Source organism: Aythya ferina (genome assembly GCF_964211825.1).
Source record: "Aythya ferina genome assembly, chromosome: 21".
In the NCBI taxonomy this organism is placed as follows: domain Eukaryota; kingdom Metazoa; phylum Chordata; class Aves; order Anseriformes; family Anatidae; genus Aythya; species Aythya ferina.
Window position 1 is genome coordinate 1,202,808 of NC_140319.1, and position 22,634 is coordinate 1,225,441.

At 55.8% G+C, this 22,634-nt stretch overlaps 1 protein-coding gene across 2 annotated transcripts in view; it reads right to left on the minus strand.

Moving 5' to 3' along the window:
* Window positions 1–327: 327 nt before the first annotated feature.
* FBXO42 (F-box protein 42) overlaps window positions 328–22,634 on the minus strand; it is a 48,921-nt gene continuing 26,614 nt past the window's right edge. For both annotated transcript variants that reach the window (XM_084494811.1, XM_084494810.1), the window contains exons 5-10: window positions 7,433–7,586; window positions 6,320–6,430; window positions 5,589–5,685; window positions 4,451–4,507; window positions 3,878–3,994; window positions 328–3,712 (exon numbers count right to left, since the gene is read on the minus strand). In XM_084494811.1, coding sequence (XP_084350937.1) covers window positions 2,612–3,712; window positions 3,878–3,994; window positions 4,451–4,507; window positions 5,589–5,685; window positions 6,320–6,430; window positions 7,433–7,586 — 1,637 coding nt within the window. In that variant the 3' untranslated portion in view covers window positions 328–2,611. The remainder of the gene's footprint in view (window positions 3,713–3,877; window positions 3,995–4,450; window positions 4,508–5,588; window positions 5,686–6,319; window positions 6,431–7,432; window positions 7,587–22,634) is intronic.

Sequence of the window (22,634 nt, forward strand, 5' to 3'; positions counted from 1 at the left end):
CCTATGGCATATAGGATAAACGGAGCTATTGGTTATAGGGGCACTGCCCTATAGGTATAGGAACCCCAGAGCTATGGGTTATAGGGACACAGCCCTTAGGTTTGTTGGCTTTGGGGTCCCCACCCCACAGCCTGCAGGACACCCCAAAGCTGCAGGAAATGGGTGAAGCACCCCCCCCATGGGAGCGGTGTGTGCCCCCAGCCCTGCCTTCCTGCCAGCCAGGAGCCCCAAAAGCTGCCCTTTTCACCCCAAACTGTCAGGGCGCACAGCAGGAGCATCCCTCCGCGGCGCGGCCACCCGCACACCCCAAGCACAGGCGGCAGCCCGTCCGTTTCTTCAGTTTTTATTTGTTAAACTGCTAAAAATTCATCCAGGAAGGGGGAAAAACATAAAAAAAAAAGAAATGTACACAGATTTAAATATCACCGAAATCACTTCGCGTTCCTACGCGCGGCCGAGCCTCCAGCGCCGGGGGGACCTGAGTGGCGGGGGGACCTCACAGCACCAGCGCCGCTGGGGAAAACGGGGCCGTTTCCGAGGAATTTATAATTTCCGAGGAATTTATCGCAAGAACATGCCTTCCTGTGACGCGCAGGGAGGGGAGGGCGGTTTTGGGGCCGGTTGAGGGGGATTTGGGGCTGGTGGAGGACGCAGGGCGCAGGCAGCACGAGGACCGATGGCCCCTCATGGGGACACCCCGAGCTCGCAGCCGGCGGCCCCAAATTCCTGCTGGGTTTCGCTCCGGGGCGATGCCAGGACATGCAGGCGGGGGGGAACGCGCCGGACACCGCGGTGGGCGCTCCCGAGGCGCGGGGATTTCAGCAGGGGTCTGTCTACAAACGGAGCACCCAGGGCACCGACCTGCCCCGGGCCCTGCCCCAGCCCCAAGTGGCTCACGGATAAATCCCCTTTTATCGGGGCGGGGGGATTTTGGTAGAAAACATCCAGCCCTGAGCCCTCCCGGGGACGCGGCTCCGACGAGCCAAAGCCAGCAAAGCTCGGTGGGGACGGAGAAGGACGGGGACCACGTCATGGCACTGCCGGCGGGCCGGGCGGCGGTTTGGGGCGAGTTTCCTACTTTTCAGCTATTTCAGGCGCTGGGTGAGAGATGCCGGCGGTTGCCAGCCCTGGGCCGGAGCTGGGCACGCGCTGTTGACCAAAACTGAGCAGAGTCTGCCCATTTCCACCCCCCACATCTCAAGCTGGAAAGGAAGGAAGGAAGGAAGGAAGTTTGTCCCAGACGGACACACAGGTTCAATCCATTTGGATTTTTCTTTGTTTTAATCTTTGCGGAAGGAGGCACATGCAAAGATGATTTTGTTACTGCTATCAAGGCTGATGCCGGCCCACCCTGCCGCTCACATGCTCCAGTTTACCAATATTCATCGTTTTGGCTGGAAAAAAAGCGTTCCCAGGCTATGAGGTGCTGCTTCAGCGGGCGCAGAAAAGCTGTGTACGTGTTTGGGCCGTTCACAGACACGGAATCTCTGAGCCTAAAGGGGAATGGGCAGCCCAATCTCTGTTTTGGTGGCGCAACGTGATTTTGGGAGTAAACCGTTTTCTGCTGTGGGATCCAGAACGATGCTGAACCCCCCACGCAGCAGTCGGAGATGTCAGACGGTGAAATCGGGTCGGGATCTCGCAGGAACCACCCCCACCCCAAAAATTTCTGAGATTCGGACCCGGTTTCAGCACGTCCTCAGAGCACGGCACGGAGCCGGGGCAGAGCAGGGAGGCTCCATCTCCGCCGAGGCGCACGGGGGGACAGCAGCAACCTCGCGGCCAGCGCCGTGCCCCTGCTGCGAGCGTTCCCAAACACGTACCCACTGCGCCGGCCGGGATCGCGCAGCGCCACAGATCCAGCACCGAGGCTGCCAGGCAAGGAGAGGGCTGCGAAAGCGAGTCCTGCCCAGCCGATTATCAACTTTTTTTTTTTGGCATTTCAACGCAAAACTGTCCTTTCTTCCTTCTTACGGTCCTGCATGGAGGACAGGAATGAGACTGTCAGGCCAAAGGGGTGAGAGGCAAAAAAGGCATCGTGTTTGTTTGGAGCAAAGGTCACAACTTGCAGTGCTGGAAGGTTCCTGTTCAGGTATTGCTGTTATGTTCCTTACAGAGCCATACTCGAAGCATGGGAGCAATCAGTGCACACGAGCTAACAGCCTCCTGTCTGCAGGTATTGAGCTGGTTCTTACTGAAACCGCTGCTACTCGTGTTCCACAAAGAGTTTCAGAGATACGAGGCCTCTTAAACCCCTGGAAGAGGAAAAAACAAAACAAAACAAAACACAAAGAAAACTCAAGAGGCTACGGGATGGCAGGCTTCCCGCCTGCTCACCCTAAATCCTTGGCCTAGGTCACAGCAGAGAGCTCCTGCGTGAGCACAGCAACGTGGATCCTATGGGCAGGGAGCTCCCTCCCTGCTTGTAAACACGATTCGCTTAACTGGGGTCTTACTGGGAACGGGCGGGCAGCACTGGAGGTTTGCTTGGACTTTATTGGTTTGTTGTGCCCTAATTCACAGTTTGAGTGCCTGCGCGACAGACTTAGAAAGGAGAGGGAGAGCCCCGGGGAGGGAGGGGAGGTGGTGGTGGTGCACAGCTCGGGCCACATTATCTCTTTGCTCGCACAAAGTACAAGGCATTTGTTTTGGGATAGTACTTCACGTTCTGTTTCTTGTCCATGAGGCCGCCGAATATGATCAGCTCCCCTCGGCCCTGCACCACCGTGTGCAGGCTGGTCTCGGGCGGCCCCACCACGGAGCTGCTATTGAACACTTTCCATTTGACTCGTCCCTTCTCCTTGGTATCTTTAATGTCCAGCACGTACATCTGCATGGGCTTGCAGTTCATGCTCTGGTACAACGGCTTCCCCACGTTGAGGGACTGCGGAGGGTGGTGGCCCAGGCGGCGGGCGATGGGCGGCAGGGAATGGCCCTCGCCTTGGGCAGAGCCCGGCCGCGCCTCGGCACCCGCGCCCTGGCTGCCCGGGGACCCCGGCGAGGCCACGAGGGGAGGGCTGAGGGCGGCAGAAGCCGAGGCGCCCTTGGAGGACAGGGCTTTGACGGCCTCCAAGCTCCTGCGGAGCGCGCCGGGCGAGACAGCCCCCGGCAGGGAGCCGGTGACGTGGGGCGGCGTGTGGATGCCGTTGGTCTGCTCGGGGGGGTTCCTGGCGCCGGCGCCGAGCGTCCTGCTGTCCGCACCGTCCGTCTGGCAGACGACGGGAGCCGGTTTCTGCTCCCAGCTCAGGTCGAGGGACCCCAAGCGCAGGTCTCTCTGCTCCGGCAGCGACCCCCGCCTCGGCGCCAGGGCGAGCCCGACTTTCAGCTCGCAGCCTTCAGCGGCTCCGGGCGTGCCGGGCGACACCACCTGCACGGGGCTGTCCAAGGAGGCGCCGCCGGCCGCAGCGGCTCCGGGCGATAAGCTGCCCCCGTTGAGCACGGGCGAGCTGTCGCCTCTGGCCGGGGAGAGGCTGCCCTCCCGTGATCCCGAGGGCGTCTGCCGCTGCGCTCTGGGCCGCAGGGTGCCCCAGCGGCCGTTGACGCAGGGAGCCTCGTCCGTGTTCCTGACGGGAGACTGGGAGCGGTACTCCCGCGTTTCGGGCACCAGGGCGGGCGGCGTGGCGCTGATGGGAGAGGGGCGAGAGTTCAAGCTAGGGCTGAGCGGGGCTCTCCCGCTGGGAGCCTGGCTGAAGACCACGACGCACTGTCCCACCTGGAGGAGGGGAGAGGAGGGGACGCGTTACAGCTGCAGGGCGGCCCTTCGAGCTCTGGGGAAGGAACTGGGGCAAAAAGGCAGGGGTTTGGGGCATCCTGGGCAAAGGCCTACAGGGGGTAAGACGGACCAGAGACCCCGCTGCCTCCGTCCCAAGCCACTCACCCGGCAGGCAGGATGGCACCACAGCTCCGGGGCTCCGTGGTCTTCGTTCTCCACCTTGAGCGGCTGCCACGTCCAGGGGTTCGCGTGCATGTGCAGCAGCCAGGCGTCTTTGAACAGCTGTGAAGAGAAGCGTGACAGATGCAGGAGAGCAGCTTGCTGCCAGGGTCATCTCATCGGGGGCAGAAACGGAGCTGTGCTGCTGCCTCGCTGCTGCAGACAGAGGGACAGTGAGCTGACTGGGATCTGAGCACCCAGGGGTGCCTGCACCCTACTGTGGCCACGGACAAGTCCCTCCATCCACGCCTGCTGCCCCAGCACAAAACCAGGGACAATTCCTCCAGTTAACCTCAATGAGCTGCTCAGATTGCTCGCGGGGTGGTTTTTGTTAACGAAAGGCAGCTCCAGCAGAAGTAACAACTTCTTTGGGACGTCTACACCGTGAGCTCTAGTTTGCAGGACAAAAAAATGCCCCCCAGGTCACGTGCAGAGCCCCCCGCTGCCCAAGCCAGCACCCAGGGCTCACAGGTACAGGATGCCTGTGGCTTGTGCCCCTGCTCCCCGCAGGATACTTACTGCGTTGGGACCACCACAGCCACCAAGGATTAAAATGGTTTCGTCATCGATTACAATCTGTGGGGGCAAAGAAGAGCGTTTCAGAGCAGGAAGGACACGAAGCCATCCCTTGTGCTCTCGGCAAGGCCTCTGAGTGCAGAGCCGGGTTACGGCTTCTCAGCAGCACAGACACTGCTGAATTTTGTCTGCCTGGGGACGAGGAGTGGAGCCAGGATGGAAAGCCGGTTTTGCTGGGCCCAGGGCAAAGCGGGATGCAGAGTTCGCCCCGCTGCCTTGTCCCAAACGGCTCATAAGCCGGTCCCTTTTACAGAGGAGAGCAGTTACCATCCCTGAGGCTGAGCAAACATCAGAGGACGCAATGCTCCTCTTCCCAAAAAGGGTGAAAGGACCACCTGGGAGGCTGCAGGCTTACAGCAACGCGTGTTAGATGCTCACGGTGGGCAACCAGTCCCCCCCCTCCCTTTCTTTGGATGGAAGGAAAGCCACTCCCATGCACGACGTGATCTCTTTGGGGTGCTTCCATCCAGCTGAGGCCAGTCAGGCACTAGGCACCCCTGAGTGTCCTCCTGGGGACTGTGAAGGGGGGGAGCAGGACTGCCAGCTGCAACAGACGCCTGTGTTGAGCCCGGTGACTCCCACAAGCTCCCTGCCCCAGGCAGGCACTAAAACAGGCACCACCGGAGCCATGCACTCAGCGGGTGCAATCTATAGTCACCTGAACCAAGGATCAGGAGACCGGAGCAATTAAAGGGGCCCCAAGCAAAACCAACATGTGATAACACCTAATTGATTGTAAACGCCACGGGGCTTGATAGCTGTTTCTCCTCTGATGGGTAAAACAGCAATTTGTTTTCTAGAAATGCTCATTACGGTTCTGAGTCATGTGCAAGACACAGCGCAGTATCTACCAGAGCGTTGGGGAGATTAAAAGTGCAATCTCACAGAACAGCTGGCTAGAGAAAACAAGGGCCTGGCGGGCAAAAGACTGAGAAGGTAACTCAGAAACTGGGCATTATTTTTCAGACGACCCACAGAGAGCTGCCTGGAAGCTGGAAATTCAGCTGTGCCTGGTTTCTCTCTGGTTTATCTTTGGCAGTGCATGCTGCCGTGGAGCTGAGTCAGTGAAGGAGAGCATCACCTGAGACTGGCCACCTCGCGGGTGAGGGCTGGGCCCAGAAATGTTTGGCTTGGACCAAGCCCACTGCTCGAGATCCAGCACCCAGACGTCGTTGCTCCTGTGGGGAAGAAACCAGAGAAGAAACACTGAGCCACAGGTACAGCCGCTCAGCTCAAGTCCCAAACAAGCACCCGGCTGCAGCATGCCTGGTTCCTGACGGCACAACCAGGCCCTCAGGGGCTTCAAAATGCTGATTCAGGGTGGAGGTTTTATCACAGAATCGGTTTTCTGCAGGCTGGTGCCTTGAGGGAATTTGCCCTGGGCAGTGAAAGGTGCAGCAAGCCAGCAGGCAGACCCCGCAGCGGGCCGGCAGCGAGCACCAGCCCAGCAGTGCGCGAGGGCAGGCAGGGTGAGCAGCCAGGATGATCTCAGACTCCTCCGATCAACACACGGATCTGCACCCGCATGTGACCTTCCCACACGCCTCACCTCCTCTCGGCTGCCCCAGTTCAGGGCACTGCTCTGAGCGGCGCTGAGTCACGCTGCGCTGCGCGGACAGCCCTGGCGGCACGCTTATCTGCGGCCCGGGCAGCACCGAGCTGCTGGTGCCGACTGCTGCAGAGGGGTCCTGCTGAAAAGGGTCTCACAGCCCAGCCCCTCGGAGGTTTCTTTCTGAACTGCTACCCCACGACCACCACAACACACCCCTTGCTCGCAGGAGAACTCCTCAGACGCCTTCTCTCCACACTTACATTTGCCGAGATCCCAGCGAGCCTCCGAAGACGATCATTTTGTCTTCGATGACACAGGAGGAGTGTCCTGCCATGGGAGGGGGGCCGTGGGTGGTCACGATGCAGTTCCACCTGGGGGAACAGGGAGAAAAGACATTCAGCACCGGGGCAGAAAGGATGGTCCTGGATGAATGGCAAAATGAGAAATCCCACGGGCCAGCAGAGTCCTCGAGAAAGCATTACAGAGGAAAACCTCAGGGAAAACCGACAAAGATCCAAATAATAACGAAACTAATTAGAAATACTAATGTGCTCAACATTTTTAAAACATGACAAAGTCACAAGGCCAAGTTGGAAATATCGCCCCTTTCAATTAAGTTTGCCCTGAATTATTTCCAACGCAGTTTAATTACAGTGTTCTAACGACACTGCCCAAAGTGCATCGGGTAATTGACACTTTTGATGATTAAAAGTTCTCAATGAAAGAGGAGCAAGAACCTTCGCTGCTTTGATACAGCATTTGCTCCTTTCTCACACAAGCATCAGTGAGAAAGTGTGGTCTAAAATCAGCTGGATGCTGCTTAAAGGAAAAATTCCTGCCACCTCCTCGCTCGCTGCTGGAGCTGCAGAGGCAGAAAGCTTTCTGCAGCAGCACAGACCCCTGCTTTATCGCCTTTCCCCTGAATTTTGGATCACCACCACCAAAAAGTGAAACCTCCAGGAGCTAAGGCTTTCTCCCTTACTTTCCCCAGGACGACCTCGAGCTCGCAGCCAGATGAGTTACGCGCTGGGAATATTCGCACCCAGATTTCTGCCCGCCCCGAAGATGTTCCAAAGAGCACTGGGGTGGTGCTGGCAGCCTTTTGGTAAAACAGCAACACGGAAGCGAGCACCACCCAGGAGGTGTCAGACAGCAGTGCGTGCGAGTCTCTGGGCCAGAGCAGCGATGCCTTGCCTGCTCTTTGTTTGAAAGGGAGCCTCGCAGACACGCCGGGATCAGCCACACCTTGGCACCCCCTGTCCCTGCCAGCCAGTCCCGGCGGGCCTGCGGAGACACCTCGGGCAGCGCTCGGGCACTGCAGACACTTGTTCCAGGGATCAAAGCCCGTGCTTCGAATCCAGAGGTTCTCTTACCAGTTTTTGGAGGGCGAGTACGTGTGGATTTCGTCGAAGAACCTCTCTGGCTGGTGCAGAGGGTAGGGGCTCGGTCGCGTCCACCCGCCGAACAGCACGAGCAGGTCCTTGTAGACCACCAGCGTGGCGCCAGCCTTGGGAGAGGGGTACGAACCTGGGCAGGGACAGGAAGGGGGACAGTTAGGAAACCAGGCTCAAACACAGGCATCAAACCCTACAGGAATTTTACCAAAGCGAGGTGACGCGGAGGCTCCACCTTTGAAAAAAAAAAAAGCAGCAAAGAAGGCAAAATTAGAGTTGGGAGCCTGGGAAGAAAACTACTGCCAATTTGTGTCACTGTAATTAGTAGGAGCCTGAAAGCACATTTCATGTATGGCAAAACATCTGTCAGTCACTGGCAGGAAATTACTAGCTTTCTAACATATCCCTTTAAATTATTGCTTTAGCACTGAATAAAAGCAATAATTACCTCCAAATACCTACTAACTTCTCCCCAAGGACGGAGTGAGAATGAATACTAATTCTAACACATCCGGCGTTGCTCGTGGCGGATCGCTGGGGAGCTCAGAGGCGGCGGCAGGAACCCAATCCCGTTTTCTCAAAGCGGCACAATCAAACCCCGAGCACTTTGCTGCGGGAGCTGACAGCCCCTCCCCGAGTTCACACAAGGCAGCGCTCCTCCAAAAAATCACCGAGGGACTTTCACCCAGCCGGCTGGAGGCTTGAAGGCTTTGCTCAAGCCAGGTACCTCCCGAGCAGGAGTGCTACGTGCAAAAGCAAGATGCGGCCTCTTGCTGCTGTGATGCTCTGTGCTCAGAACACAGATCCCAAGGGTTTTCCCAGGACGCAGCAAGGCACTGATCTCACCTTCTGCAGGCATGTTTTCAGCTGACCCTGAATGTGTCACCCAAAGCAGGGCCGTGCGGGACCAGGGGCAACCCAAGGGCAAGGCTGCACACGTGGCTGTAGGAGCATCAGCACCCTCTCCAAAACCCTCTCCAAAACCCTCTCCAAAACCCTCTCCAAAACCCTCTCCAAAACCCTCTCCAAAACCCTCTCCAAAAGGCTGAGATAACAAAGCGACTGCTCTCCTCTGATGTCCTAATAGGACCAGGAGAAGCATTTTTAGCAGGTAATGACATGCAGCACCGAGCCTATTTTTAAAAGAAACCAGAGCAGCTATTTTAAGGTGTTGCAGCTGAGAAAAGCAATTCGATTGTGATGGGTTCCAGGTGGTGGGTGGTAAGAGCCAAGCCAAAAAGCAACCCCCAGCCAAGCACAAAGAGGCTGAGGGGCTTTGCTGCCACCTTTCTCTAGGGACAAAGCAGGTTTTGGTGCTGCTCTCAGGTGCTGCAGCTATGGGGGAAGAGGGGAATAAAGCTGTTCAGGAAACAATTGTTTTGCTAGGACAGGTACACGGCATGGCCAGGACTGTACCCAACATCTCCTCAAAGTCTGAGGGGCCACGAGAGGGTCATGTTTGGTTACTTTTTGTTCCCAGTCAAATTCCAGACTTCCAGTTTTCCAGGCTGTGTGCAATTCGTTAATCCACACCAGCAGGTTTCCAACCCAAGTATTTCCTTGGCAGAGCCTGAAAGTCGCTCTCCCAGGCTTGGCATGGCAAGCCGATTGCCAGCAAAGTTTCTACCTGACTTGTAGAGAACAAGCCGGCTGTCTGCGTGTTCCCTTACCCACCACTCTGCTTATCCGCCCAGGACATCACAGGACAGCACGGGGCACGCAGCAGGTCGCTGCACGGGTCTGTCTGCAGCAGGGACACCAGTGAGATGCAAAAAGTGCTGGTTTTAAACTGGGACAGGAGTTGGTGTTAAACAGACGGCTTGGCTAGAATTGTGCCTGTGCAGGTTGGGCTGGGGTTGGAGGGACAACCCAGCGCCCTGCTCAGGAAGGTCAGGGCTGCCGGGCAGTGGGAAATGCCCCCTGCCTCCTGCTGCAACCTGAAGGCCAGCCCCTGCCCCAGACACCGAGACGGTTCCCAAAGGAGCCAACAACAACCATGTAAACAGCCCAAGGCAGAGGCCAGCCCCGGTTTTTCAGGAAGCTTTGCCTATTATCGGACGCTGCGCGGGTGTAAACGAAGGCAGAGTTTCGTTCTGCTAGGCAGGAAAAAATCTGAATTTCACAAGCCAGAGGAAGAGCTGGCCTCTCGGAGCCTCTTCCCGTGTGGTGAGCAGGCGGCCGCGGCGTGCTCGGGGCTTCAAAGGGTCGGGCACTGCGGGGCGGCGTCCGCCCGGCTCGGGAGCGATGTCCTGGGGCCAGCCGTGAACTCTGCTCCGCGGGTGGAGTGTGCTGAAATGGGGGAAATGTCGCAGCACGAGGTGGCTCTCTGCGAGGTTGCTGTGCTCAGTGCCTGTCCTATAAAGGCGGCTCAACTGCATTGATCTGCGCTCGGCCAGAAACGTGCACGAGGGTGGCTGCAGCCTGGAGAGGGAATATTGGAGCATTAACACCGCTTCCTTATCGCTAAGGCAGGGCACAAAAGCCATGGCAGGATAAAAATGTTTGCAACATGACCACGCACGGGCACGGACTGCAAACCCGACTGCCCCAGCAGCTGTCGGAGGTCTCCAAGTAAACCCCGCCGAGCTTTGTAGCAACAGTGGGTGCTGCTCAAAGCCGAGGCTTGTAGTTTGGGGTTTAAAATGGTACAAAAGCAGCTTTGGTAGAAGTTGGTGTCTGAGCACAGCTCCGTGCCAGCTCGCTGCCACCTTCCCACCAAGCCCAGGAAGGGCAGGAGCACCTCGAGGGGTGCAGCAGCACCGGGAAAGGCGGCGAGGAGGAGGAGGGGGAGGAAGAAAAAGAGGAGGAGGAGGAGGGGGAGGAGGTGGCGGTGGCGGCAGAGGCGCCGCAGCCTTTGTGACTTCAGGTCTCAAGTATGCGGAGCGCGGAGCCAGGTACGGCACCAGCAACATCAAAGGGACACGGCTCCGCTTCCCGGGGCCCCGCAGCTCAAAGTCCGAGCTTCAGAGGCCGGCCGGGCGGCGGCTCAAAGGCTGCCAGCAAGGATCCGACAGGAGGGCTTCCTCCTCTCGGGGCTGTCACGACCTGCTCGGAGCGCTCTGCTATTACACTTGCAAATGAAACGGCCTCTGTGCCTTGCCGCGGACCGAAGTACAGCAGCGCCTGCAGAAGGGCATCGTTTGCTAATTGCACCCGCTCCGACGGCCTCCTTTCCTTGGTGGGTGCAGAGGGCCCTTCCTCGCCGAGCACAGAACGTGTTTCCAAGCTCCGCACCCCGGTAACACCACCGAGCCCTCTATCAGATTATCTTTCCTTGGGGATAAAAACCCAAGCACGCAGAGGGTGCAGCGCAATTAACTGCTTCTGAACATAGAGGGGAACATCTCTCTACAGCTGACGCTGTTTATTCCGTGGAGATGAGGAGTTAAAAGCCAGTCGAGCTATTTTTTTCCAGCTGATGGATTTTCCTGGCTCACAAAGCAGATACATACTTTTCAAAAACAAACAAACAAAAAAGATCTCTGGCTTCCGTGGACGTGTGGAAGAGAAACGCCAGCCTCTGATCGCTTCTGACACGAGCTCTGAACGCCACCTATTTATGATATGTCCTTATAAGCATTTTTTAAAGCCCATTTATTCAGCCCTCTAATGCCACTGGAGCAGCACGCGCAGAGATCAGCAGCCACAAAAGAAAAACCTCACTCCAGGGGCACGCTAACACGAATTTCCAGACCAGCCTTTTACCGAAGTCAGGCACAGCCCCGAGCAACTCCAGAAACGGGGCACATAACAAACATCAAGCGGAGCTTAAAAGACAAAAATAAAAACGCAGGGAAAAGCTGCTGGGTGCCTGCTGGGACGGGATCGCAGAGATGAAAGAATTGGTTCAGAGCAGCATCAGATGGGGAAATACTGCAGGAGAGGGGATGGAGTGAAGCCAGGCGTTCGCACCGTCTCCGGGGTGAGGGGAAGACATGGAAGGAGCTCTTGGGTGCTATGAGGGAGAGAAATTTTGTGGGAATTTTCTTTGGGCAGGCTCAGCTTTCTGGACTGATGGGAGAAGTGCTCCTAGCGATGGCTGGGGGCCGTTGCTGCCGGGCCCGATGGATTTCTCAAGCAGCCCTGGCTCCAGCAAGAGGATGCTCTGCTCCATGGGCTCCAGCGAGCCGATCGCAGTCATCCCGAGCTGATTCACTTTCCAAGCAGTGACGGGATAAACAAACACAGTCCCAGAGCCGAGTTTCCAATTTCAAAGGGCGAGCTGAGAAATTAAAGCAGGCTCGTCCAGCAGCCAGGGCACTCACCGCGAAGGAAGCCAAGCCCCAGGTTCAGAAGCCGCCCACGGCCCGCGCAGAAAGCCGGGGAGCAGGGAGCAGGCCCAGGGCAGGCTCGGGGGCTCGCAGCTGCAGCAGCACCACGGGCAGCACGGCCACAGCCACAGAACGGGGAAAAACCCTCCTCTAGAAGCCGGCCTCGCCTCGCCAGCAAGCTGAATTTGTTCAACAAATTACATCCCATTACACGGATGCACTTAATCTCGCAGGGACGTTATCAGTGGAATGTATTACTCCCAGGGAAAGAGCCAGAGAGATGCTGGGCTCCAGCAGCCAGATACGGAAGGCGACCTCTGCCAGCAACCTGGCGTTTCCCGAGCTTTTTGCAGCTCTGCAAAGTCACGGTGTTTCAGCAGAACGAAACGCTGCGCGGGCTTTTGCTCCGAGGAGTTTGTGCTGTGCTTACAGAGAACTGCAAAGAATCGGTCAAAAGCAAATTGCTCTTTAGAAGGGGAGAAGGAGAGGCCACCCGGCTGCCAGGCTCCTGGCAGGAACGAGGGGCAGGGGGCTCACACTCACTGCGCTCACACCACTTGGGCAGCTCCTGCTCTCCCCGACGGCTTTTTGGGGTTGCAGCCTCCCGGCGGGCAGCAGCTGCCCCGATGCTCAGCCTGGGTTCCCTGGCCCGGCTTTCAGGCCAGCAGACTTAAAGGAACCAAATGGTGAGCCCCAATCTGGAAACCTCATCCGCCCCGGCGCGTTATCTACCACGGCCCAGGCACAACCCCGACCACGCTCGTGCGGAGCGGCTTTGTCCTGCCGCCGGGAAGGTCGCGTTTTGCCTTGCTCAGCGTATCCTGAAACTTGTCTGACAGCATGAAATCCCCAAATCTTTCTCCCTCTATGGGAAGGGAAACCAGAGAAGGAAAAAATCCCTTGGCTTCACGGTCCAGCCCGGATTTTTCCGTAGTAGTCTGCAGATCTGCCCGAAAGCTTTTCCCCAGCGGTGTGCTGAGCGAGACAACGAGGAGCCTACGGGCAGAGGAGCAGCACCCCAGGCAATCCCAGCCTCAGCACCACGACTGGGAGATGCCAACGGAGCCCCCCGATGAGAAAAGCGGGCACCTCGGTGGCACACCTCACACTGGCTCTCTCCAGAAGTCAAACCACAGCACTCAGGACTCGCTGTAACGCAGCGCTCAGCTGCCCCGCATCCAGCATCTGACTTTCACCTGTTTTTGTCCCGTTTAAAACAAGGCACCGGGATTAGGGACGTTTTCAAGACCAGCTTTGACTGGGGCTGCTAAACCTTAAAGCTTTTAAGAGCCAGGAAAGTATCATTTTCCCTTACCAAAGCCACATGTGACTTAGTGTTCCCTACAATCTGGGTTCAAAAAAATTCCTTTCTTTTGCCAGGAAGCATTAAATGAGAACAGAGATCTGTGCCACAGAGAGGACTTCAGCTTCGCAGAGCTTTGTAGAGTTCAAGAAAAATTGAACAGGATCTGAGTCGCCTTCCCAACAGGCACAGCCTGCCTCAATCAAAGCCTCTGCAGGCACCCGTGTCTGCTGCCTGCTCAGTTCGCGTGGGGGGGAGAAATCCGTGCACCTCTGCAGAACGAGCGGAGGTTTTCTGCAAGAATATAAAATTCAGGGTACAGAACCTACTCCCCCTTGACGCTTAGGGCAGCTGTCACACCGCAAAGACTCGGCTGAGCTCTCAGTGTTGAATTTCCACCCGACACCAGCAAAGGCTCGGGGCGTTGAATTGAAGGTCCAGCGTCCCGCAGCCTTTCCCGGGCAGGCAGAAGTCAGAAAGCCCCATCAGTCACCTCCAGGCTTTTGCAATGTCACAGTCATCTTTTTGCCCCGGAAATTCTCACGCAGCCCAACTTTAGTGTCCACAACGCTGTTTAAAAGGAGAGGCAGTGCCCTGTGAACCCTGTGCAACAGGATTACTGAGTCACCCTTTGCTAGCATTAGTCAGAAACGTCCTTACACAGCAACGGCAGTGTTGGGCAAACGGCAACAAGATAAGGGTGCCAGAACGCCCCGGGGCTTTGCCCCTTATCTCTTAATAGCTGAAAACAAGGATGCAATTTCTGCACCGTGCAATTTCTGCTGCAATTTCTGCACCCTGCCCAGCACACAGCGGTGCAGGAGGGGTTTTTGTTGGTGCCTATCCTGGCTGGGAACATTTCTCACGGCGCTGTCACCGGCAGCGTCACTCCCAGGTGCCGAGTGCTGCTCACGGTGAGGTCACCCCCATCCTCTTTGCAACCTCACCGGGTTTTGGGAAATGCAAAGCTGGCCGTGCCGTAAATGGTAGCGCTGTTGCAAGCTCCCTTTCCCTCCAGGTAGGTGGGATCAGAATGACAACGAGCTATCCACCTTTCTCTGTTTTATTACGTGTTTTTCCCCCGCCTCAGTGATACTGCACCCTGCAGACTTTCAAGTGATTTGAGTAACAGTCCGACGTCCTACACAAAACTGCTCTGATGCTAATTAAAGAGCTCAGCCGTCAGAGGGAGAAAGGGCTGATCAGCTCCTGCTACTCGTCTTCCCTCAAGGAGGCAAACGGAGGAATGGAAATTGCTGTATCAGACTACGATGTGGTAATAACAGTAATTGTAGGGAAGGGACTGAAGTATGTGTGGGTTTGCAGAGGAGCGTGTGCTGAGCTCCACACTTTTCACTCAAGTCACGCTCCCAGTTAGCTCCCGTTTCATTGCCACAACAGGAGGGACATGGCAGGGCAATTTCAGAGGTCTGAGAACCCCTTCCAGCCCCACACAAAATTACTGGTGTTTCAGGAAATGGCTGCTGTGCAATTTGGTGAGGTTACAGCTACCAAGAGGCTAAAAAACCTCAACCATCCCTCTCCTTTAAGGAGCATCCTGTGTGCACAGTCAGAGAAACCTCCCCAAAACAAGCACAAACAGCTCAGCGTCAGGAGGAGCCGGGCTATGCTCACTTCAGAACTGTGGCTGCAAAGAAAATGCAAGTACTTACTGAAAACCTGGCCCTAGGATCTTGACTTGCCTCTTCTCCTGTGCGCTGCACCCGAGCATGACCACAGTGGGTAGGGAGAGAAGGCACCTGCACAGGCCAGGGGTGCCTACTGCAGGTCCCCAGACACCACACTCAGCACTCAGTGCACCTCTTTGCATCTGCCTTTTCACCTGCTCCTCCCGTGCTCACTGTCTCCCCGGTTTTTGTTTTCAGGCTGATCTCCAAAAGCCATCGGTGTCTGCACCGTGCTTTGTTCACACGAGGAGCGCACTTTTCTCCTTTGTTCCAGTAATTCCAGCGCTTAATGCCAAACTTGCTAAATATTTCATGCAAGGAATAAATACTAATCCTTGGACTGCAGACAAGCATGATCTAGTGCTTTGTCATTCCACGTGCCTACCGGATTTAAGAAGAGATTTTTTAAAGCACGCATTTTTGTGAAAGATGTAGAATCGGGTTATGAGGCATGAGCATTTTGAGTTCTGTCTGAAAGCACCTCGTACCAGCGCCTGTACACACCAGGAAGTCACTACTGCGTGTTCAATCTTGAGTATTACCTATGTGACCTCGTGGATGGGGCCATCAAGGCACAGGCACAGCAGCACGCCCTGCGAGGAGCTCTTGCCGATAGGTGTCAGCACAGCCTGCCCGAAGCCTCGCAAGCAGGACCTTCCCCAAGTCTCCTCCGAGCTCCTTCCCAGCCGACAGGATTTATTTCCCTTGTCGTAAATCCATCCAGGTAGCAGGGTTTTGAAATAAAAGCCCCAAACGGAGCTGTGCCTGTTACCTGCACCACTTGCAAGGGCAGCGCCCCCGATTTCGGCACCAACCTTCAGGAGGAGCAGGTTCAGGCTCTCAGCTTTCTGCCTGTGCAATGCTTTGATTCTATCAGAGGCGACACCGCGCTGAGCACTGCTACACGCGGCCGCTGCACCTGTTGGCATTTTTAAACCTTCTTTCCAGATGAGAGAAGAAAATGAGATTTCACAAATGCCTTGGCTGCTCTCACAGCCTCCCACCAGCTTGCAAATACCTTGGCTCAAGTCAACCACATTCGGGTGAGCAAACATCCCGCAGAAATTAAATTCTCTGCAGTTCTGTCAAATCAAGAATCAGGAAGAAGTCCCCTGCACAGAGGCTGTCACAGCTTTTACCCAGTGTGTTAACACCCCGAATACCTGTGTAGCAAAAAAACTCTTCCAAAATCAGCCTTAACTTCTGCTTATGGAAACACCAGTTTGAAAAATGACAGGCCTGTGCTTTCGAGGCCATTAAAAAGCAAAGCACTCTCCAAGTGCTTGCTTTCACAAGCAGTGGAATGAGTATTTCTAAATGGAGATTTACATGCAAAATTTCAAGAGGATGTGCTCAAAATTTCACCCAAATCTCAGACATACAAGGCACTCAGAAGCTCCCAAACTCGTTGGGAACTACCGGGTGCCCAGCACCATTAACACAGCCGGGCTATGGATTCGTCTATATAAGGCCTCCTGGCATCGGGAACCTATTTTTGCAGATCGTGGTCATCTTATTTACCAACAGGGCCACAAATAGTTTTCCCCAGTTTGGCACAACAGGCTCGTCAGCAATATTTTCAGATGGCCTCGAGTCACACGTAAAATGAGAGCGTGTAACCTGCGGCGCTGAAAAGCAGCACGCACCCCTCGATAGCCCCCGTCCCTGCGCGGGGCTCCCTCTGTGCGCTGCTCGGGGAAAACGGGGACCAGAGAGGCTAAAAATGCCCTGCACAGGCCCTGGAGGCTGATGAAGGAAGTAGTGGGAAAAATTCCTCCGCTAATGTCTGGAGGGATCTGCGCCCGGGGACCTCCTCTCTCAGAGTCTAAATCCGACGGGGTTAAAGCAACAAACTATTTGTCAAGCCTTTACGCCAGACCCGCGCCGACAATGCCCTCGGAGGGGTCTGTTTTCTGGCCCGTGCTTCTGGGGAAAAAAATGAGCGAGTGCTCCCAGAGATAAAAGATAAGAAACTGAATACAAGGAAGGACCGAGGGAGGGAACGAGCAGACCTGCAGGTTCGGCTGTCCTCGCGGCACCGTGCGGCTCCCAGGGCATTGGGAGAGGCCTCACTGCCCCACGGGAGGTGTGTTGGAGGGGTCTGGGGGCTCCTTTCTCGTCTGCATCCACATTTCGGTTAGCCAGGGGCGTGCAGATCAGCCAAGGACCAAAATAAAAGGGCTCCTCCCTGCAAAATGTTTCTAGAGAGACAAATGCTGTCCAGGTGGGTTTTAAGCCCTGATTTTTAAACTGCTCTCCCTCTCGTCAGCATTTACCCAGGAGACAGTGTTAAAAAATAATAATTTCTTATCATGTCTATCGCTCTGTTCTGCACGCAGGCTTGCTGCTGTTACTGTGACAGCATTGCCAGCTCCAATTCGGGCAAACACTCCTGGGAAACTCAATTCCAGCACGCTTGAGCACAGCACTGGGCACAGAGCGGCAGCTCCTGGCCTGCCAGGTATCTTATCCCGGACACGAGCAAGAAGGGGAGGCAGCCAGTGAGCCGTGGAGCACAGCAGGGACGGGCAAGGAAAACCATCTCCTGGAGGGCTCCCTGCTGCGGCACACCCAGGTGCTGCCAGGACTGCCTTGGCTGCAGCCCGCGGGGAGCCCCAGGCCCTCCACGTCTGAGATCTCGATGAAAGACCTGGCGTGTGATGGACTGAAGCCTAGCCCTGTGCTTGATGGGGATGAGCAGATGCTTGGGAGCTCCTCTGCCTGCCTCCGCTTCTGCACCAGCACGCAGCTGCTCAGCACTTCCCTGGCAGTTCAGGGCCTGCAGGAGAACCTCAAGTCCCTGGGCCAGTCCTAAGGCGAGAGGAGAACCAGACCTGCTTACAACACCCATCTCCCTTTGAACCACTTCTGTCCCGTGCTCCTCCATCCCGTTTTCCCCCTGTGAAAGCCCCCCAGCTCCAGCCCACCATTTATTCCTACCACGTCAGGCCCAGCTGTCAGACACAGGACAGGAGGGCAAAGCAGCTGTCCCCGCAGAGCTGACACCGCAGGAGATGCGCTGACGGATGCAGGCTAGCTGTCACGGCGAGGATCCCATGGCAGGGACTGCCTTCCTGAGCTGTGCACACAGACAGCAACGTGCTGAACTCCCAGGACAGCAGGATGGATGCGGTGCACTGAGAGCAGGAATAGGAAGGCAGATATTGCCCGGTGTTCTGGCCTGCTGTCGTAAAGCCAGCTTTACGCTGCGTGGTGAGGGTCTGACACCGGGGCAGGATCTGCCATGAGCGAGCTCAGTGCCCCCTCGGGCAGAGGCAGCGCCTGCATGGGCAACAAGAGCCAGCCCCGAGCCCTGAGCCCGTTCCCAGCTCCTTCAGAGCGCCTGCCACCTGCCTCTGGCACCGCATTCCTGCACCGCTGCATGCAACAACAATGGAGAAGCGACAGCAGCAGTGGCCCTGAGAACAAGGCGAGGATGGGATCCTGATTGTACCTTCCTAACAGGCTCTGCCCCCCATCCCCAAGCTGTAAGGAGGATGTAGGAATGAGGTTATGGGGTGATTTCATGAACCCCGTGGCAATTATGGTGTTGTTTCCATAACTGCAGTGCACGGAAGCGCTGTGGGCACCCAGCCCGTGCACACTGATGGGATCCCAGAGGTGCAGGTGGGTTGGGGGCCGCCCGCAGCCAGGCACCAGCGGGGACGGAGGGAGCAGGGCGCCCAGCAAGCCGCTGCTGGACACGGAGCAGCACCAGCACCGAATGAAATCCCATCCCCTTCCCCGCAAGGGAGGTGGGGACAAGAAGCACAGCTGCTCACAGACAGGCACACATTTTAGAGCTGCAGGTTAAAGCTCTGTTCTGAAACACGATGCGTGAGCAGGTTTCCAGCTGCTCCCCTGTCTGTGCTGCAGCTGTGTGGAGGCACAGGTATTTTCCTTTCTTAACCCTGGTACAGGCAGACCACAGCCATTTCCCATTCTGCCGACCAGCTACAGAACCCAAGGCTTTGCCTCTGAAGCTTTCATTTAACGACTGCTGTCTCAAAGCAGGCACACAGGCAGAACACATCCAAGAGCCCTTGAAAATCCAGGGAAGGAGGCAGCAGACTTCGGGCTCTTCCTGCCTGGTTCGGTGAATGCATGTGCAGGACAGATCCCTGCAAATTTTTTCAGGGGGAAATGGACCAAAAATCCACTTTCAGATGCTGAACACAAACAGCAGAAGAGGCCGCGGGAATGGAGGACGGGGCCTGGCAAATCAAAGCGAGGACAGGTGTGTGTCGTAAACCAAAACCCGTGCAGATTAAGCACCTAATCGGCAGCGCAGAGCGATCCTATTGAACCTGAGCAGTGATGGATTAACGTCCTGGAAACCAGCCCTCCGCGCACACGCAATACTTTCCCAATAAGGCGGCAGCAGATGGATTCGTCACAGCTTTGGGAAAAAAAAATAAAAAAAAAAAAGCCCTTCACCTGCCAGTTTTTCTCTTGGCCTTGAAACGTTTCATATTTAATAACACAAGTTTCATTAGAGACATTTTTCAAAACCACCCAAGTGAAGACAGAAACAAATTAGCATCCTGTCTGCCTCGCACAGACCAACCCAGGGACCAAGAGGCACCAAGAAATACCTGAGCTTGATGGAGCTGCAGCTCGGAGCTGGCCAAACAAGCTCTGGGCTTGCTCTCTGGAGGGGCAGCAATGAAGTTAAACTCCACGTGCAAGGACGTTGCTTCCTTTGCAGAGAAGGGCGCAGTTTGCTGTTCTCAAACGCAGCAAACCCGTCTGCCTGCGCGCTCCCTGCAAGGATGCATTTTGCAACAGAAATTGGTGTAGATGTTGCCCAAGTGCAGTTTTCACTCCCAAAGCCCCTGGGAGCAGCAGATGGCTGCGTAACTACAGCGTGCTGCTCTTTGAAGCATTTCTGTGTACTGTCAGCCAGGTTTCTCTTCAGAAGATGCTCTTTGCCTCCTATTTCCAGGCTGCAGTGGAGCATTCTCGCAAGGCTGCCTGCCCCGGTGCTCCTCGGCGCTCCCAGCCTGACAGACGAGCGCCAGCGCTCCCCCTTGCTGGTAAATCTGCGAGCTCAAAGAGGGAACAAGCTCCATACATTAATTGGAAAAAGCAATTCCAAGCAACCTGTGCTGTGACAGCGCCTGTCCTGAAGGATGGCACGAACGTGATGAGTGCTGCAAGTGGCAGCAGCGTCAGTGGCTGCACCTTACAGACACAGGCATCGACACGGGTACAAAGCTGAGAAGCTCGTGGCTCCATCTCAGAAGGGCAGTAATCAGGTATGAGATAAGCACGCTCCAATCCCACAGTTGGCAGCACTGCAGAGCTACCAGAATTAAAGCAGAATTTCCGCAGGGGTCAAGGCTTTCCAGGCTGGAGGGCTCACACAGCATTCGGCTGTGGCAAAGTCAGGAAGGACAGAGGCTTGGGATAACGTGGAAAGTTTTAGTCTGCAAAGGCAGGAACAGGACCTGTAATTACTAAACCCAAAGGGGAATAAGGAAGAAACAAACCAGATCAGGTAAAGTCACCTGGAGGAAGCGTCCTCCTCTTTTCCAGGCTGGGTTCAGCGCTACAACAGCGCTCTTTATTCAGGTCCATCCCCTGCCATTTTCATCCAGAAAGACACTGCACATATGGCGAGGAATTTCCACAGGTTTCATTAACCTGCTCTACTTTGAAGTATTAGACACCTGAAGCTGCAGTCATAATTAGAGACACCGTTCTGTGCCAGGTATCAGATTTTCACTTCTTCTGATTCCCAGGAGGCCCGGAGCTATGACATGGCTTTAGAGAGCTCAAGGTGATCCCAAGTTTTTATTAAAAAGTTAGGGGTGCCTTCAATTAAAAGGGGCTGCTCAGCGCTGCACTAAGCTTAGAAACGCACACGTACACAGAGATCATTTCGCAGCCTTCCCCTTAAGGGTATCTAGCTGTAAATGGAAACAAATTGGGCTAAATTTTGAAAGTTTATTTTCAAAATTGCCTCTCCTCGTTTCCTTCCTTCCACACAGGGGAACGTGTTTGTTTTGCTCAGGAGCACCTCACAGGCTACCTGCTGGTGTCTCGGGACCAGCAGCAGCGCACGGACTGGGAGGCACTGCTTTAGAGACTGCTGCCCTGGGCAGGTCAGGATGTCGCCCTCTTTTTTTTTTTTCCTTTTTTTTTTTTTCCAAAGCAAGGACATGCCTTAGATTGTTCGCTGCGTTGATCCACGGCAAGTCGCTCAGCAATGGGAACGGGAGCATTGCGGTACAGGGTCAGAGCAGAGTATTTCAGTAACAAGCCTCAGCAGGGACTGCTACAGAAAAAAAGATGGAGCGCAGTCAAGGACAGCGACTGAACAATCCGCACGATCTCAGGAGATCCTCAGACACAGCGGCTTCTAAACCCATCCAGACGTGAGACCGTTCCCATTGTTCAAACAATTGGTTGTTCTTCAGAAATGCCACTGCTCCCTCAGACCACCCCACAGCCCTGGGGGCTCAGCTCCACGAAGCCACCAGGAGGCCCCGAAAAAGGAAGCTCGCCCCGTATCAGCACCAGGGTTATGAAACTTCACCGACTGTTTTGAAAACTTGCCGCTGTTTTTCCAAAAGGAGATTACAAAAACAGGGCTTTCTGCTCGGGGCAAGGTTTTTGGACAGCCTCGGCAAGGGCAAGGCGCTCTGTTTGCGCTGAACGCAGCGGGCGGGCTCCTGGGGCTCTCATGCTGCAGCCAAGAGAGCCTCCCACTGCACCGGGACCACATCTGATACAGCCTCCTTGGACAGGTGACAGCAGTCTCTCCTACCTCCTTTCGTCTGCTCCTTCTGTTGACACAACACCATCAAAGGCACCTTCCCCTCGGCTCACGAGGGGAAACCCGAGCTCCAAACTCTGCCTCGAAACACGGGCCAGAAGCCGGCAGTGCTGAAGCGGTACGGAGCGGGGCCTGGGGATACAGCAGGGCTGGAGCAACAGAGGTGGGAGAGGTTTTTGCACGCTTGCTGTGTCACATGAAGGCTACCCCAAATGCTTTTAGTACAGACTTGGTGCTGAAGCTGCCTGCTCGCTCGGGCTGGAGCAGTAAGAGGCAGGGAGGACGGACCGGCCGCTGCGCCCTGGCACTGCCAATGTCCTAAAATGAACGGAGAGGATCAGAGCATCCACCACCGAGCATCGCCTTCCAGCCTGTTTTAATCTGAAATCTTGGGAGAGATGAGAAGTGCTCCCATCTCCCCAGCCAAAGCTAAGGCGGCCTCGTTGCACGGAGACAAAAGCACCAGGAAACGAGCGCTGGGAAGCTCTGCCCTCCTGCAGGAAGGGCGGCCGGGCTGCTGCATGGCAAGGCTGCGCGCAGCAAACAGGAAGAGCCGAGCCGTGGGGCTGTGGGGCTGCTCTGATAGCAGAGCAATGGGAAAAGACATTGCTGGAGGGTGGCACTGCGACTCCTGGGGCTCTCGCCTTCTCCTGTGGCTGGAGGGACAATGGCAGTGAAGGAGGGGATGGTGCTCGGCCCAGGGTGGTAACGGAGACCCAGCAGGGAGGATGGGTCTTCATGATTTTGGCTAGCGCTCCTCTCCCTGCAAAGACCTGGTCTTTGTTTTGTCCTTCCTTATTTTATAAGCACAGTACAAGACCCTGATTTTAAAAAAAAAAAAAAAAAAAGCTGTCTACCTCTGCCCAGTTAGCCTCTGGGAGCACAGGCAAAGCTATTGGCGTTTTTCTCTCCGATTTGCGAAAGGTCCAAAGGTGCTTCCCAGCTCAGCGCACGGCTCTGGCACACAGAGGCCAAGTGCAGGGCTCCTGAGGAACAGAACCCAACAAACACAGGAAGGAGAAAGGCTGCAGAAACACACGGTTGCTTCAGGAGCCTGAAATAGCAGGGGCAAGCCAGAAAGACAGCTGCCTGGGGGTACGCTCTCCATCCTGCCTATAAATTACCCGCAGCAGCCCAA